The sequence below is a fragment of the Tenrec ecaudatus genome, chromosome 10 (assembly GCF_050624435.1).
Source record: "Tenrec ecaudatus isolate mTenEca1 chromosome 10, mTenEca1.hap1, whole genome shotgun sequence".
NCBI classification, from domain to species: domain Eukaryota; kingdom Metazoa; phylum Chordata; class Mammalia; order Afrosoricida; family Tenrecidae; genus Tenrec; species Tenrec ecaudatus.
The window spans coordinates 66,664,287-66,681,982 of NC_134539.1; the positions used below are offsets into that span (position 1 = coordinate 66,664,287).

A 17,696-nucleotide genomic window follows, 5' to 3' on the forward strand; every position below is an offset into this window, starting at 1 on the left:
TTTTACCATTTGAAGAGGCATGGTCTAGTTCAACCTAAGTTTTCGGAATATCCAACATTAAGACTGATAGCAGGTTATATCAGCTCTGTGGGATTTAGGGAAACTGAAGCATGCCTCTCAATACCTAATAGCAATACTAGTAAAAGGTTAACATGCTTGGCTGTTGAGATAGTTAAGGTTTATTGTGCCAACCTGGCTGATAAACACGTGGGATTAATTGAAGGGTGGGGAGATAAATGGCTCACTGAGCCTCGCCTTTCTATAGTTCTCTTGTCTCTTGATCTCTGATGGGTGGACCATTATGCGGCTACCATAGCTAGTTCTCTGCCTCACCTTGCAAGGCTCACTTCCTGTAAGGCATCCCTGAGGAGAAGCCACATGGACCTACCCTGATGTAGCCCTGGGTGCTGGAGAAGCCACATGGAGACCCCTGCCAGCACTGAGATGCTTACACCACCACTGGATTCAAAATCTTTCTATTCACTGGCCTGTGATCCTCCTGCATTCATCATCATTGCGCGTGTTTTGTGAGTCTAAGGAGGACTTCGTAGATCAGTGTTGGACATATGGGCTAAGTTGGACTTATGGGCTTGGACTGGACTGGGTTGGGATGCTTTCTGAATGTACACTTACCCTATATATATAAAACTCTCTCTTATACATACATGAGTTTCTGCGAATTTGTTTCCCTAGTTTACCCAGACTAACACAACTTGTCACCAAAATGTTGGTGGTTCCTCCCCAAGACATCTTGGAAGAAAGTCGTGGTGGTCTGGTTCAGAAAACTCAGTCAGTGGAGACCTCATGGAGCCCAGTTATATTCAGATACACGCCTGAGACCCCTGAAATTCAAATGCCAACGCTAAGTTGGAATTGACTCAGCAACTAGTTTAGAAGGCCCTTCCCAAAGCCATCCAACATGAAAACTGAGGGAAGGTCAGTGGCAGGCACATTCTCAGGAAGGACCAGCGAGACATGGAATTAGCTAAGTCATTGACCCATGGTTAGATGTCTGAATATTTTCCAAGAGCCAAAGGGAACAATTAAGTATTTTAAGGTGCAACATGATTTGATCTAATATTATAAAAGATCAAATAATAACCTATCTCTAAAATTACTCTTAAAATATTTTTGAGTGGGAATAAGGAAAAAACTTCCATGGATTGTATAAAACAGAGAATTAGAAAACAATAGATGATTAAAGAATCCCTTAAGCTATAAGTATTGGTGGCTTTCCTTACAATAAAGAGATGGTTGAAATAAGAAATGGCAATGACATAGAGATTGATAGGAAATTTTATACTCTTGGACCTATGTAATAGTACTGCTTTAAACGTTAAACCACAGTTGTACCCAACAGAAGAAATTCACTACTATTCTGAACACAATGAGCTCATTCCCGTTGGGATGAATTTATACGAAATCACTATTAATATTGCCATGAAAAATAAGTGCAAAACACCAAGGTAAGGAAGACCTATCAATGAAGACTGAGGAAATGAAAAGACCTTGTGCTCTTATTCATCTGAAGTGTTCACAAAGTGTTCTGGGCTCATCTTTCAAAGGAAGGCATAATACCCCCAATCTTTACTGGGACACTACCTAAGGACCATCATTTCGTTAAGATTCTTCCGTGGGGCAAATCAACAATGCTCTTCCATCTATACTAAGTAAAACTATTTAGTAGATCTAGTTTTAATGCTTCAACTGAAAAAAGAAAAATGTCAATGAGTATATTTGCTGACTGATGAAATAGGAATCACAGGCAACATGGACACTTTTTGTGAGTTGGGCCTCCTCCATGGGGTTAAGTGAGCTTCCCATTGTGGTGACAAAGACACCATAAAATTGGACAAAACCATTTCAACTATGGTCTGTGTAGGTTCAGTAACAAGGAATAGCCACGCAAGAATATGCTCCCTCCTCTCAAATGCCATTTTGCTTAGTGTTTTGATTTCTTTTCATGTTCATCCTTAAGCAGTAAATTAACGTTTGTTTAGAAAAAAGAAAGTTAATTTAATTATACCCTTCCGTTCCCCTGTGGCTGACTAAATTGTGGTTGGAAAAAGAAAAGAGAGTTGGGAGGAAGCTTCAGGTACAGCATTTGGAAAACTCACTGAAGGGAAAAGCACCTCTCATCGCAGCGATCTCTCACAGGAACATGCTCTAGGAAGAACCAGCCAAGCCAACGCTCTCACACCCCTTGCTCTTGATTGCTCACCTGTGATCAGCTCTCTCCCTAACTTATTCAAAACAAGTGGCTGCTGGGCCTTGAACACTATTTGTCTTTGAAAGGACTGTTTGAAGTCAAAATATAATAATAATAATTTATATTAGCAGTCATTTTTCAAGAAAAGACTTTTAAAAATGTATTTTAATGGTTGTTGTAATTGCCAGGTGGGCTTTCAGAGACTGCATGCATGCATGCATGTCAGAACAGAACTGTGCACCACAGGGTTTTCAATGAGTGATTTGGAGAAAGTAGATCCTCGAGACCTTTCTTCTGAGGAAGGAGCCTCCACAAAGCCTCAAGCCTCCAGGCTTTGGGTTAGCACCCAAGCATTTGAGCTAGGTGCTCCCCTCAGTAACTCCTAACATTTCCCGGTGGGAGGTGAGCCCTGAGTAGTTAGAGGTAGCGGTGTTACTTGATTAACTTACCTAATGCTATAGACGAAACCACTGCTGCTGATGAGAGAAGATGGGCACCATTTCTAGGTTTTAAAGCGAAACAATATTCACATACCAAATGATGGTCAAGAAATAAATAATGTGTGAAAAGTCTATGACTTAGAAAAGAGCAGTAATTCCTGAACTGTCCATGGCAGAACTTGACATTCCTTAAAATCCTCTCTCATTAAATGATACAAAAGCAAACCCCACTGCCATCAAGATGATTCCCACTGATAGCAACCCTATAGATCAGTGTCGAACTGCCCCTGTGGGTTTCTAAGACTGTAACTCTTTACTGCGTAGAAAGCCTAGTTTTTCTCTCTCAAAGAGGCTTGTGGTTTAGAACTGCTGACCTTACCATTAGCAGCCCATTGTGTAACCACTATGCCACCAGGGCTTGTCAAATTCTGAGGTTGAAGACCTGTATGCTCTAGGTTCGTGGGAGCCAGCATCGGATTCCCGCTCTGAGATTTAGTGTGGGGTTCTTTATACATCTTTATACATCATCTCATCTGGGATGAGGTTAACTGAGCTAGAAAGTTGCAAGGGGAGTCATACTGGGTTATAATAGAGGTTCCTCCATGGAAGTCCTCTAAAAACTTGAGACTGCAAGGACACCTTGCACTCACAATGGAGATGTCAACACCTCCTGGTCCTCATTACAAAGATTTGTCAACGAGCCTGGTATTGATGGGTGAAGGGCTGCTGGCTAGGCCTTCCCTGGCGTCACTTGACGTGGCCTCTCTCCTAAGAGCTTTTCAGGAGGTGGATTTCTCTGAAGCCATTTCCAGTCTCAGACAAGTCTTGGTTTGGGCTGACTCTTCAAACCAGCTTGCATCTAAGCAGTACTTGTTTGCATATTTCAACACTTAGTCTTCATAGAAGGAGACGTGTGTGTGTGTGTGTGTGTGTGTGTTCAGGAGATAAAGGTTTGTTTTAAAGCTACTCTGCTGAAATGGAGAGTGATTAAATGTCCAATTTAGTTCTTACTCTTTTTTACCTTCTGGTGTAGCATTAGTGAGAATTATCTGCTACTTGATTGCTAAATGTCTTAGCTTCTCTATCTTTCTTTCATAACACCGTGAGAGTAAATTCTCACAGCTTTGGCATTTTAGGGAAAGGATATGAAATTGAAAAGCTTATCACTGGATTTTTTTGCTTTGTTTTGATTTATAATCGTTTTGTTGGCACATAGTTTACATATCATACAATTCAATAGTTCAATTTTTCATTCATAGAGCTTATCATTTGGGTTAAATGAATTGGCTCCATTTTAAAGTCAGGTGAGAATGAGACAATACACAAAAGTCCCTTTAATTTTAAATCACCACATACCAATTATTGGACCCATGGTATTTAAAACTCCTCAGTGGCAAAATCATTTTCCCTGCTTGACCTTTGAATTATTTTAATAACAATTGAAGTAACAACCAGGCCTTTTCTAATCATATCACTTTCTGTAGCTTACAAAAAAGTAAACATTTGGAAAAACATTACCAAATGCAAACACATCTAAGTGAATGGAGAGAAATATTAGTGCCTTCCACTCATTTAAAAAACTATTTTAAGAAATCTCATTTCTCACAGTAATGGCGATGCCTTTGAAAAACATGTGCTAACAATCCTTCATGTGTACCCACATGGACACATTCGCTTGCATTAAAAATGTCCTCATTGATCCAGGTGTTTATATTGTTAGCTGCCTTTGAATCATCGTTGTGATCCAGATGGTCCTCATCGGCTAATTCTCAAAAGTAGATCACCAACTCTTTCTCATTAGTCCATCTTAGTCTGGGAGTTTGTCAGATGCCTGTATAGCATCATAGCAATACACAAGTCTGCCAATGAGCCACCAGCACAGGAAAGTATAAATAGTTTGTGTGGTGGATATAGACGTGATTCTAAACCCTTCCCCGAAAACCCAAACCCATGGCCATTTAATCTATCTGAAGTATAGAGGCCTTGTAGGACAGAAGAGAACTAGGTCAGTGTTTTCAAGGCTGTAGTGCTTCTCACAGACAAGCTGATGGGTGTGAAATGCCAACCTTTTAAGATTAACCTTAATCTCCTGTGGCACCTTCTGATAGGATTATAAAAACAAAACAAAATTTTAAAAGCCTCATTGCCATCGAGTCAATGTTGACTCATAGAGACCACTTGTGGTTTCTGAGACTCTTCACACTTGATCTTAGCCAAAAGGCTGAGAAGCGATGTTTCTGAGACTCTTAACTTTTTATGGGAGTAGAAAGACCAGTCTTTCTTCCGAGGAGTTGCTGGTGGTTTCAAACTGCTGAACATGCGGATCGCAGCCCAGCACGTAACCCCTACACCACCAGGGCTCCTTTAGCCAACAATAATTGAGCAATTACTGAGTCAGGTACCATTCTGGGCCCAGTAATCTTTCTAATCTAGGTAGCAGATACCACCTCTTCTCCCATGTTACAGATAAGGAATCTGAATGCCAAGGTAACTTGCTCAAGGTCCCTACGCAATAAGCAGTAAAGCTAGACTTGATCGGAGAGTCTGATTCCAAATGGCCTTTTGTTGAAACCATGGTATTTCATATCAGACTGGGCATAATTTAGAAAGCTCACCATTTCTCCTTGGTTATTCAACCTCTTCCTCGGCTCTCAGAGTATTTTCATAATTCTATGAAACTACACAAGGAGCATGAAGAAATTGCTTAACTTAACCATGTAAACACGGGGTAAGGCAACCCGTTTGCCATCTATTTGATTATCATTGATGGTGACCCCATATGTATCATTTGGTTTCCAGAAATAGAGTATCAGGCCTTTTGTCCAAGGCACCCCTGGGTGAACTCAAATCTCCATTTGTGGTTAGCAGCTGAGCAAATTAATCCCATTCACCCCACCCCGTGATGGCCCGAGTAAGGTGGAATGGCTGCTAATTCAGATATTCCTTCTTAAATACTGTGCTAGTCTAGGTACTTTAGAGAAACAAATCTAGAGAAACTCATGTATAAGAGAGAGTTTTATATAAAGTGCACAGCAAGCAAACATCCAAACCCAGTGCTGCCCAAGCTCACAAGTACATTAACCCATATGTCTGACACCAAGCCACAAAGTCCTCCTCCTTAAAAAACACACACTATGATGTCAACTGCAGGAGGAAAGCCGAGTCACTGAATGTGTAAGCATCTCAGCACTGGCAGGAGTCTCCACAGGGCTGCTCCAGCACCCAGGGCTACATCGGGGTAAGTCCATGTGACTTCTCCTCCAGTATGTCTTGCAAGAAGTGAGCCTTGCCAGCTGAAGCAGAGAACTGGCTAAGGCAGCTGCACCCTAGTCTGACCATCACAAAGCAAGAGACCCGAGAACTAGAAAGGCGAGCCTCACCGAGCCAATTATCTCTCCGCCCTTCGATTAACCCCACATGTGTTTATCAGCCAGGTTGGCGCAATAAACTAACTACCTCAAATACTTTTCAATGTTCTAATGGTGTATAGTAGGGAGTTTGGGAAACTTAAGAGTAAAACCTGCTTCCTTAAATCATACGCCAGTATTATTGGGAGGCAAAAATATTTGTTAAATGTTGAGAGGGAGAGCACTCTTTCAAGATCTTTTATAAAAATCTCAGGGGTTCTCCAACTTGTTTGGTTAGCAAACATTGCTATTGCTGTTGGGTGCTGTGGTTTCCAACTCATAACGTTCCTCTGTACAGCAGGCCGGTGCACAGCCAGTTCTGCGGGAGCCTCACATTGTCCTTATGGTTAGGGCAAGTACTGCAGCCACTGGTCAATCCTCTTGTTGAATAGCTTCCTCTTTGTCACTGCCCCTCGGTTTTACCAAGCATGTCCTTTTCCAGGGACTGGTCTCTCCTGATAACATGTCCAAAGTACATGACATGAAGTCTCGCCATGCTTGCTTCTAAGGAGCATTCTGGTGGCACTTCTTCCCAGACAGCTTGGTTTGTTCTTTTGACCGTCCATGATACTTTCAATATTCTTCTCCAGCACCATAATGCAAATTCAAGTACTCCTCTTTGGTCTTCCTTCTTTCATGTCCAGCCTTCACACATGTATGAGGCAGTTGAAGGTACTGAATTTACTAGTTGCCTCAATCCAGGACTTGACTTGGAAAAGCAGCAGCCCTGGCTGTACATTTTTTCTGGTAGAATGTGGCTAGTGTCACTCGACAAGTATCAATTGACAGGTAAACATGGGCTCGGGAGCCAGCTAGACCTGCGCTACCAGTTAAGTGAACATGAGCTAGTTAAGCTCAACTTCCAATCCCATCTTCTCGGTTAAGATGGGGATGTTAATGTGCACGACTCAGGGTTTTTGTAAAAGTCAAATGACATCATGTCTGTGAAATTGACTAGACCAGGAACTAGCAGAGTAGGCACATAATAAATGGTAGTTTTATTTAATTTTATGTCATTTGAAAGGAGGGGCAGATGTAAAAGTTTGTTATTAAGAAATAAGAGGATGGAAACCATACATTTGTGGCCTGCAACACTTTCCTTCCCTTAACTGTCTACCAGAGGACTATGTTTTCAGCTAAAGAAGAGATTGCAACAAAAAAAAAAGATTGCAAAATATTACAACAGTGAGCTTTTTCTGCCAACGCCGCAACTTTCAGTAATCAAGCAATTATGTATGCATACCACACGGCCGCTCTGTGGATTACCTTGAGAAACGTGTCTCTGAATGAAAATCAAGAGCGCCACGCCCAAGTCCACATCCACAGGGAAATGCTGATGCCCGGATGGAAATGCCGGGTTCTGCAGCCTATCAGAAAAGAAATGCTCCTTTGTTACCCTGAGGGATGGCGCTCAGAAGAAGTTAGATCAAGTACATCGGGAATTCTACACACTTAAGAAACGTATGAAAGAGCTTATATGAAGAAATCACATTTCCGCCATCTAAAATCACCTGTGACTGCACCTCCAGCATTGTGTTGGTTTTTTAAGATTAAAAAAACAATATATATTTATATATATATATGCCTGCCACGCCTTTGCTCAGCACTTCCTTTTGGGTAATAACACAGCTAATCTGGTACATCAAGAGGAGCAGGGCGAGCTCACGGAAGAAAGACAGAAGCTGACAGCTATAATGCGCAACACAGGCCAGGGACAACAATGAGCAATACTCAGTCCAGAGGCAACAAGAATGGGGAACCAAGGCAGAAGTGCCTTTGCCTGAAGCGACCAGGCAATTTTCCCTTTCTCGAGTAGCAGGGATGCGTTTCCTAACTAAAGGAAGCAAAGGCTGGAGAGCTCAGGGCATCGTGATAGTGAATAAAGCTCAGGGTACAGTAAAGCTCTGGTCACTTCCAGAACGATATGAAGCTCTCCTTTCCCTTTGTAAACTCACCGGTGCAGCAGAGTGAGATCAGGGGTGAGTTCCTAGAACCAACTGTTGTTGCTGAGTTCAGCATTAGTCTCTGAGAAAGCTCAGCTCATTTGGCACCAGGAAATGCTGAGTAAGCAACAACAACAAAAAGCTGAGTAAGCAAGCTTGAAATTTCCCAGGAAGCTTTAACCACAACTTAATGAGTAGCCCTCTTTACCCAACCTCAAAACACTGGAGCCAGCCAGATGTTTCACATTCAGGGTTAGTAGTTACATGCAATGACAAGAGGGTTCTCATTTTATTCTCGAGCTCTTACATAACAGATCTCCATCCGGCTCGTGATACTTTCATTACAATGATCTACACTCACATAAACAGTACGATTTCTGTTCATGTTAACAACTAAGAGGGCTTAAGTTACCCTTGACTCGAATTATCCTAGGCCCCAAATAAATAAGAGCAATAAACTGCATGGTCCTAGAAGCTTTTTGTTAGGGCCCAAGCTCCTTTGAGAGAATGAATTCTTGATGAATCTTTATAAACTCTAAACTCACTGCCAGGAGACAATGCTGGCTCGTAGGTTTCTGAGATTGTAACTGTTTACAGGAGTAGAAAGCCGTCTTTCTCACCTGGAGTTGCTGGTGGTTTTGAACTGCTGACCATGCATATTACAGTCCGACTGGTAACCACACCACCATCAGAGCTCCTTTAGATTCTATTATAGGGAAGTGGGCGGTGCAGCTGCTCAGAGCGCAGTTGTTTGGGCCTCTGGAAAGGTGTTCTCAGCGCTCCCATGCTGGTCGCAGTGACAGGGCGACCTCCACGTCCCCTGCCTCTCTCCCAGTGCAGCGTCTGCCTGCGGCCTCCCTCAGCAACCTGCAGGCCCAACATGGAGCAGGAGGTGTCAGAGTACTTGAGCCAGAACCCAAAGGTGGCTTCCTGGGTGGAGGCGCTGAGCTGCGACACTGACAAACACCGGCTCCACGGTTCGCTGGGGACTTGGCCCCCGCTGGCGGCGCGCATCTCCTTCTCCCTGGCCTGAGCCAACCATGTCTTCCTCGGGTACAGGTACCCTCAAAAAGTTATGGAGAAAATACTTAGTATGGCTGCAGGCATCAAAGTGACAGGTGCTCCGATCCATACAAGAAACGGACTGGTTGCCAAGAAGGCGTACAAGAGCCACCCAGAAAACAAAGCATCGAAGGAAAAAGCAACTCTGGGTTCAGCAAGAGCATCCAAGAACTTTTGTCAAAGCAGAGCAAGCATCACCTAAGCAGGAAAACAGCGCAACATGTACCCGGGCCTCTACCCAATCAGAAAGTGGTGGGAACTCAGCCCGGAGCTCCGGCATCTCCTTGAATGAGAATAACTACACGTGATGGGGATCGAGCTACTTCCAGCCAGAGCAGCAGCTTTTCCTCCCAGGTAACGGTGGTGACGGCAGGGGCTGGAAAAGGTTCTGAATCAGAAACATCAGATAAACATGGTTCCGCGCCATTTGTTTCCTCTGTTGAAATCAAGTGTGGATAATCAATCCACTGATCCCGGACAACCAAGTGGCTCACCTACAACGAGCGTTTTGGAAAGTTCTGCAGTTTCAGCTTCTCAAAGTAGTTCGGAGATTCAATTGCCACGTTGGGCTCCTCAGGAAGCTCTGAAGTAGAATTGCCACTCTCGTCTTCTAAACCTAGCGCAGACTGCTTCAGGTGGGTTAGCTTCTGACACTAGTTCAGAAGCAACGGCTGCATCGGTTTCTAAAAACAGTTCTTCATCGGGCACATCCTTGCTAACGCCCAAGGGTAACTCCTCAACACATACATCACTGCTGACTTCCCAACGCACTTCCCACGTAGCTGCTTCGCTGTTAACTTCCAAGAGCAGCCCCCAGACCAGTGGATCGCTGGTGTCCAAAAGTACTTCCCTGGCGAGTGTGTCCCAGCTAGTCTCCCAAGAGTAGTCCTGAGACAAGCACTTCACAGGTGCCTTCTAAAAGTACTTCACAGCTAAGTGAGAGTCCCATGCCATTCACTTGTTGCAAGTTAACCAATGAAGATGTGAAGCAGAGGCAGCCTTTTTCAATAGACTGAATAAGACTATTGGAAGTTGGTAGCTTTCGGTGGCTTTAGTCTCAATGTGAATCATGGAGAGCTCCTAAATGCAGCTATTGAGGCTCTTAAAGCAACACTGGATGTTTTTTTTGTCCCACTAAGAGAACTGGCAGATCTGCCTCAAAATAAGAGCTCTCCCATGTGTGTCCACATGGAAGAACACACCAGCCTGTGTGATCGAGTGGTCCCAAAGGGATCAGTTACCAGGCATCAAAGAACAAAAAATCATATCATTGACTGCATACCTCCATGATAGGATCGCTGAAGACAAATGGGTGCACAAGCAAATGTGGTGAAAAAAGCTGATGGTGCCCGGCTATCAAAAGAGATAGTGTCTGGGGTCTTAAAGGCTTGAAGGTGAACAAGCGGCCATCTCGCTCAGAAACAAATAAGCCCACATGGAAGAAGCACACCGGCCAGTGCGATCACGAGGTGCCCAAGGGACCAGATATAAGGCATCATGCAAAAAAAAAAAAAGGATATAAGTGTGTATATGTATGTGTATATATGTGTATATGTATATATGTGTATATATATATTAAATGAAGGGGGAAGTGCAGAGTGGAGACCCAAGGCCCAAGTGTCGGCCAATGGAGATCCCCTCATAGAGGGGTTTAGGAGAGGAGATGGGTTAATTAGGGTGTGAGGTAGTATCGATGAAGAACACAGCTTTCCCCCAGATCCTGGATGCTTCCTCCCCCCAACTACCATGATCCGAATTCTACCTTGCAGGGCTGGATAGGACAGAGGCTGTACACTGGTACATATGAGGGTTGGAGGTACAGGGAATCCAGGGTGGATGATACCTTCAGGACCAAGGGCGTGAGGGACGATGCTGGGAGAGTGGAGGGTGAGTGGGTTGGAAAGGGGGAATTGATTACAAGGAGCCACATGTGACCTCTTCCCTGGGAGAGGGACAGCAGAGAAGGGGGGAAGGGAGACCCCGAATAGGGCAAGATATGACAAAATAACGAGGTATAAATTACCAAGGGCATATGAGGGAGGGGGGAAAGGGGAGGGAGGGGGGGAAAAAAAGAGGACCTGATGCAAGGGGCTTAAGTGGAGAGCAAATGCCTTGAGAATGATTGGGGCAGGGAATGTATGGATGTGCTTTATACAATTGATGTATGTATATGTATGGATTGTGGTAAGAGTTGTTGGAGTCCCTAATAAAATGTAAAAGAAGAAAAGAGAAAAAAATGATTAGGGCAAAGACTGTACAGATGTGCTTTATACAATTGATGTATGTATATGTATGAACTGTGAAAAGAATTGTATCAGCCCCAATAAATTGTTAAAAAAAAAATAAGAGCTCTCAAGAAAATATTGTTTGTGAATTAAGATGCAAGTCTGCTTATCTGGGCATTGGTTGTGGAAAAAGTGAAGAAAATGCTAAAGCAGTTGCTTCCAGAGAAGCATTAAAGTTATTTCTCAAAAAAAAAAAAAGTAGTGGTAAAAATATGTTAGAGAAAATACAGAGGCATAGAAATAGAAGATCTCATCCTCCTTGATGAAGAATCAAGGCCTTTAAACTTACCACCAGCATCGAAACATCCTCAAGAATTATGCTAATGTGTCTGAAAGGTCACTTCATAAAATATACCTAGTATTGGAACAGAAAAACTGGTCTTTTTTTGTACAATATAAAAACACAGGCTTTCACAAATTTTGTATTCATTTTTCCAGTTTTGCAGAAAATTTATATTCTAGTTATCTTCATAATGTAGAAGTTGTAAATAATATAGGAAGGTATGCATTAACAGCATACTAGTATGCTGTTTTATTTGTTGAAGAAAATACTGTCTTCTATTTTTAATGATACATTAGGTACGATATGTAGTTCTGTAGTTAAAGGTTTTTTAGTACTTTAAATTTGGTGAAAATATATTACGTTGTCTACCATGCTTTTTTTTTTAAGTTTGAATAAGCCTCCACATCAAAGAAAAGGGGACCACAGTATTTGTACATGAAAAAGCTAGGACACTTAGGGTTTTTAGATTGTTAGCCCATAATGTTGAACGTGTCTGTTAAAGCATAAAAGAAAACAATAGTTACTTCAGACTATTTTTATGAGAAGTTGTGAGCAATTTTTAGATATGTAACAGTATAAAGTACTTAATATTATTTTGAAATTGTTTAAAATTCACCATGATTGTGACTGCTGCAGATTCTTTGTTTTGAAGTAAGATTCAATTTACACTGTTTTCTTACAGACACAAATGTGGGTTTCCATAGGAAGCATATTTTGTGACTATTAACAGACTGACTTGTTTAGATATTAAATGCTTCAAGCTATTTTACCTTTTCAAAGAAAAGATTCTATTATAGGAAGAGTTCATACTTTAACAAGCATTTCATACTCCTATTCCACGCATAATACGCAATAGAAACATTTAGTTCAAATCCATATTTGTTTTAAAAATAAAATGCCACCTTGTCTTAGTTCCAGATTTTGTGTTCAACTTTGTTGAGTCACTTCTGGTACAGAACGTATCCTTTCTCAGGGCACTTGCAGAGAGAAAAACTGAGCAATCACAGATAGGACAAACTTAGGGAAGCAGTTACCACACATACTCATGTATAAGGTGAATTTTTCAGCACTTTATTTTAATGTAAAGGAGAAACTTATTGGGTCATGAAGGGTAACATAATAGGCTTTGCAGGGGTTGGGACCAGGGGCATAAATGCAGTTGGCTATTGCCCAGATGGACACGCTGCATGCAGCACAGGGCTCTGTTGGAGTAAGCTGTCTGAGAAAGCCCAGGGGTCTCACGCTGGGGTACAAACCAATGATCAGGGCACAGGCAGAGTGACTGTGAGGTGAGGGCCATCATCTGAGAGAGCCGAGCCCACAGACACAGTTGGGTCCAGGGCAAGGATGCAGTCCAGGCTGTGCTGCCCAGGTGTCAGCAATGGAAGCCACTCAGCCAGGGGGCCAGAGCAGCATCAGGACCAGGCTGAACAGGAGGGGCCCATGGCCATGGGCTCAGCCCGACTCATGGCCTCAGCCTAGAACCGCACTACCTCCTCAATGGGGTTGCCCTGAGCCGGGTCACACCACATCTGGATACAGCGGCCACTGCCGGGGCTGTAGTTGCTGACCTTGTATGAGTGATCCCAAATGCCCTCACACCAGGCGGCAGATGTGAGAAAGTAGAATTCAGATGTGTGGCAGGCAGCCTTGACCGGGCACTCATTAATGCCTGAGGTCCAGTTAGTCTTGCAGGTGTGAGAGGTGCAACAGTCCTGCCACCAGCTCTGCCAGTCCTCTCTGCACCAGGGCACTTCCAGGAAAAGCTCTTGGTGCCATCTCCGGTCCACCTGCTGGATCCAGGGCCCCACGCTGGGGGAGCACTGGAAGAGACAGCTGTCTTGGTTGAAGTGGGCTTGCACTGGGCTCCATCTCACGCAGCGGTTCCAGTTGAATCTGTAGAGGGAGGCCTTCTTGTGCAGCTCCTGGCTGCTGTTCGCCAAGCAGTTGGCATTCTTCTTCCAGGGAGTACAGGTCATGCAACTTGTCCCCAGGGCTAGGCTCTTCCTTGTCAGCACATTTTTTAGTGCAGTTTTTGGGGTAAAATTAGGTGTCTCGGCTGATATTCGAGTTGGCTTATACTTGAATATATACGGTATTCATTTCCTGAGCTGGCTCACTTTTTCCTCCAAACATTTCCTTCTCTTCCCCAATATATGGGGGTGGGGTGGGGGAGCAGTGTGTACAGGGTGTTTATGTTTAATAGTATCTAAGTCTTCTTGCAAAACATACTTCTAGAAGTACTATCTAGAATTTAGACAAATTCCAAGACATACTATTGCCAACTGTGGTAGTTACATCATTTCATGCTAACTTGAAGATACCATTTCCCTGAAGATAAGACAGTGTCTTATATTAATATTTGCTCCCAAAGATGCGCTAGGTCTTATTTTCAGGGGATATCTTATTGTTGAAAATAAAGGAAACGTATTACCTGTATACGGTACAGTAGTTGTCATCACAAACCAGCAAACCAGACAAACTGTGAATCCTACAGTATCAAGAATTTCTTGTTACTACCATTATTTCCATGTTCAACAACCTATGGTACATTGACTCATAATTTATGGTACATGTACTCGCACTTCCTGTCTGCTTCAGCTGCACTGCGGCCAACAGTGAGCTGCGCTGTGCTGCCGACACTACAGTGGAGTCCTGGTAGCTTTGGGGGGGCTTATTATCAGGGAGTCCTTATATTCAGGGAGGTCTTATTTTTGGGGATGCCTTATATTTCAGCGAGAGGCAAAACTGTAAGTAGGTCTTATTTGGGGGGATGTCTTACTTCGGGGAAACAGGATATGAAAGTGTAGGGCTGGTATTTCACCTGTCAGTCAGGGCACAGCCTGATGGAGCCTCCTTGTTGGTGTGGCCCTCTTCCTAGCAGGGTCCTGCTTCTCTCTGTGCCTTCACCTTCCTGCTGGCTGACCCTGATTGCTACCAGACTCCTGGAGATGTTACGACCACCATTGGATCCACACCAAGTTGTACCGACCAACCCATGATATTCCTACATTCTGTATCATTGCATGGGGCGGTAAGAGTCTGAAGAGGGACTGATGGACTAGTGTCGAACTTATGGACTTGAGTTGGACTGGCCTGGAATGTATTCTTGATTTAAAGCTCTTTCTTATATATACATGAGTATCTTCGTATTTGTTTCTGTAATCAACCCAACTGCACACACCAATATTATCACTAAAGAGATACAAAATTAAAACCTCAACTCAAATATCATGTTGATACTCAGGAGAGCTTCCTGCAATGCTAGTTGATGTTTTCGCAAAAGAATCCTAATCATCATGAGCTAGACCCATGCTTTGAGAACACAAATGTTATCAAGAATGAAAAACTGAATGTAACAAATACTCAAGGCTCCTAATTACTTCATGTGGAAATCTCTGGCCTTTTCAATGACAAGGAAATCAATCTCTTAACTTTGCTAACTTTAATGGGTTAGCCGTTTCTTTGTACTAAATAAACCTTGAAGGTAAGTCTGAAAGTCTTATAATAATTATTAAAGTTATATATTTTCTTAGAAATGTATTTTCCCAATGACTACTAGTTTGACTGTTATCAAAGCAGAAACTGGAACAAAACTTGGCTATTCTTCATTCTTCTGTGTGACATATTTAAATAACAAAAAAATCAGTCTTTACCTAAATTTAAACATGATAGGTTTATTTATTAACCAGCAATTACTGATCACACAATAACAGACAAACAGAATAAAATCTCTTAAAATGTTTATTTTCGTCAGAATAGTTGACGATTTTCTTTTAAGAATTTTGGTTTATTATTATTCCAAGCATTCTGCAGTCCTACCCCCACCCCTGGAAAAACCCATTCAAAGTATCTCAGTTCTTGAGGTAAAGAACTTAAAACAAAACAAAAAAAAAAATCCTGACTTCTTTTTAAAGAAAAAAATTCTGAAAATTCCTCTACGTGATAAATAGAAATAATCTCTTCTCATCTACTCTGGTGAACATAAATGTACTTCATACAGCAACGAATCCAGCCCCTGGTGGAGAAACTGAAGGCGAGAGCTGCACACATGTTCTATCCAACAGTGCAACACTGCCACGTGCATATAGGCTTATTTTTTTTTTAACAGTTACCAACACTCTTCTGGCAAAGACAAGACTTTCGGAATGGCAAAAGCAACGTAAGTTTTCAATCTGAAAGCTGTGGGAGGGAATTAATCAGAGTCTTCGTCGTCCAGATAGTCCTCAGCATTGCTTAATGTCCGAACTGCATCTAAAAGGGACAGAGGGAAAGGACAAAGAGGGAAATTATGAAATCTGTTTGCCTATTTCCCCCACCACCACTTTTAGAACACGACAATTCACACACATTGACTCTTCCCTCTGGCCCAGGGATTGTGCATGCTCAAGGATCTTCTCCTACTTTGGCCTGCCCAGAATCTGGTGCCATCGTAGCTAACACTGTTTCTCAGAGCCCAGAAAAGCAAAGAGCATGGTGCTAGGGTACCATGACTATCTCCGGGGCACCCACACTGGAGGTGACCACACGCACCACAGTTGCCCATGTGCGGCACTACTTGCTGGGCACACTGTGCTTGCACCCGCCTCTCTACCTGTGACAAGGACACTCGTGGCATCCTCGGTCCACGGACTGTCTTACCTGAAGACAAGGTCACTGGGCAGAAAGATAACTGATAAGGGGGAAAGGAAAAGAAAGAGAGTGAAGACAAAGACGCTTCAACGTTACTTTAGAAAACACTGCTAAGCGAAATGAAAGCAAGACACTGAAATGAAAAGGATAAAAAAATAAAATGGAAATAACTGAACCCTACTAAATGTTAAAATCAACTTTAAACAAGACTCAAAAGGGAGACAACTTTCTCCTGAACTGTATACTAATTCAATTATCTGGCCAAATTCCCATAGGAAAAAAAATGTTCCCGGTATAATTGTGAGAGGGAGTGGGAATGCAAATTCAGGCACGTTTTAAAGCTAAAAACAAACTCAATGTCATCAAGTGAATTCTGACTCATAGTAACCTTATAAGACAGCGTAAAATGACTCCAAAGGGTTCCCCAAACTATACATCTTAATGGAAACACATACCCTCGTCTCTCTCTGGTGAAGTAACTCATGTTAAACTTTATGTATGTTGATAATATTAGTTTTCTTTTTCCTCTCGTCTAAGAGTTTGTAATGATAGAAGTTTAAAAAATGATAGTTTTAAAAAGGCAAAAAATGCGAAATTGAAATTAATCGGTTTTACACAGAAGAAAGGAAGAAAGAAGAGTAAGTGAATGGAACTTTGAACAGAGGCAAGCTTCACGACTGGCGGTGATTTGGTGAGAAAAAGTAGTTTTTCAAGCAAAAATTGGAAATAAAAATTACAAAGTGTTCTGTCTTTCTAAACTCCATCACAACCCTGTGGGTATGCTTATCTGAAATATCCTTTTTCTTTTGCTGGTTACTTCTGCTATTTATTTTAATTTTATTGCTCTTGTTCAAAGGGACACACAGCTGGCCATAGTGCAATTTTTGAATGAAAACCAAGAAATTAGAAGTGAGTTGAGCAAATAAAATTCTTCTCATTCCTTCAGCCCCTGGACTACTCAGAGGCAGTTTCTCTGGAAGGTTCCCACATGGTCAGGTCCCACATGGCCCACTGTATGCGTCAGCTCAGCTGGGGGCCACAGCTAGCAGAGTAACTGAACTCTTGATGCTGACTCATAATAACCCTATAGGACCAGGTAGAACTGCCCATGGGATTTTTCAAGACGATAACTCTTCACAGGAGTAGAGAGTCTGATCAAAGAACAAAAAATCATATCAAGTGAGGGGGAGTACGGAGTGGGGATCCAAAGCCCATCTGGCAGCAACTTCACATCCCCTTACAGAAGACTGAGGATGAAACATACAACTTTCTTCTAGATCTTAAATGCCCTACCCACCCACCCCTCTCCATCATGATCCCAATACTACCTTATAAATCTGGCTAGACCAGAGGATGTACACTGGTACAGATAGCAACTGGAAACACAGGGAATCCAGGGCGGATGATCCCTTCAGGACCAATGGTGAGAGTGGCG

At 42.6% G+C, this 17,696-nt stretch overlaps 1 protein-coding gene and 2 pseudogenes across 1 annotated transcript in view; 1 reads left to right on the top strand and 2 right to left on the bottom strand.

Annotated features, from left to right (window-relative positions):
* Positions 1–8,791: 8,791 nt before the first annotated feature.
* LOC142458546 (CDKN2A-interacting protein pseudogene) lies at positions 8,792–11,670 on the top strand (annotated as a pseudogene).
* Positions 11,671–13,021: 1,351 nt separating this feature from the next.
* Positions 13,022–14,161, bottom strand: LOC142458547 (folate receptor alpha pseudogene; annotated as a pseudogene).
* Positions 14,162–15,286: 1,125 nt separating this feature from the next.
* The window catches only part of OSTF1 (osteoclast stimulating factor 1), a 108,293-nt gene continuing 105,883 nt past the window's right edge, over positions 15,287–17,696 (bottom strand). Inside the window, exon 11 of the mRNA XM_075559543.1 lies at positions 15,287–15,883. Within this exon, the coding sequence (XP_075415658.1) occupies positions 15,825–15,883 (59 nt within the window). The 3' untranslated portion in view covers positions 15,287–15,824. The remainder of the gene's footprint in view (positions 15,884–17,696) is intronic.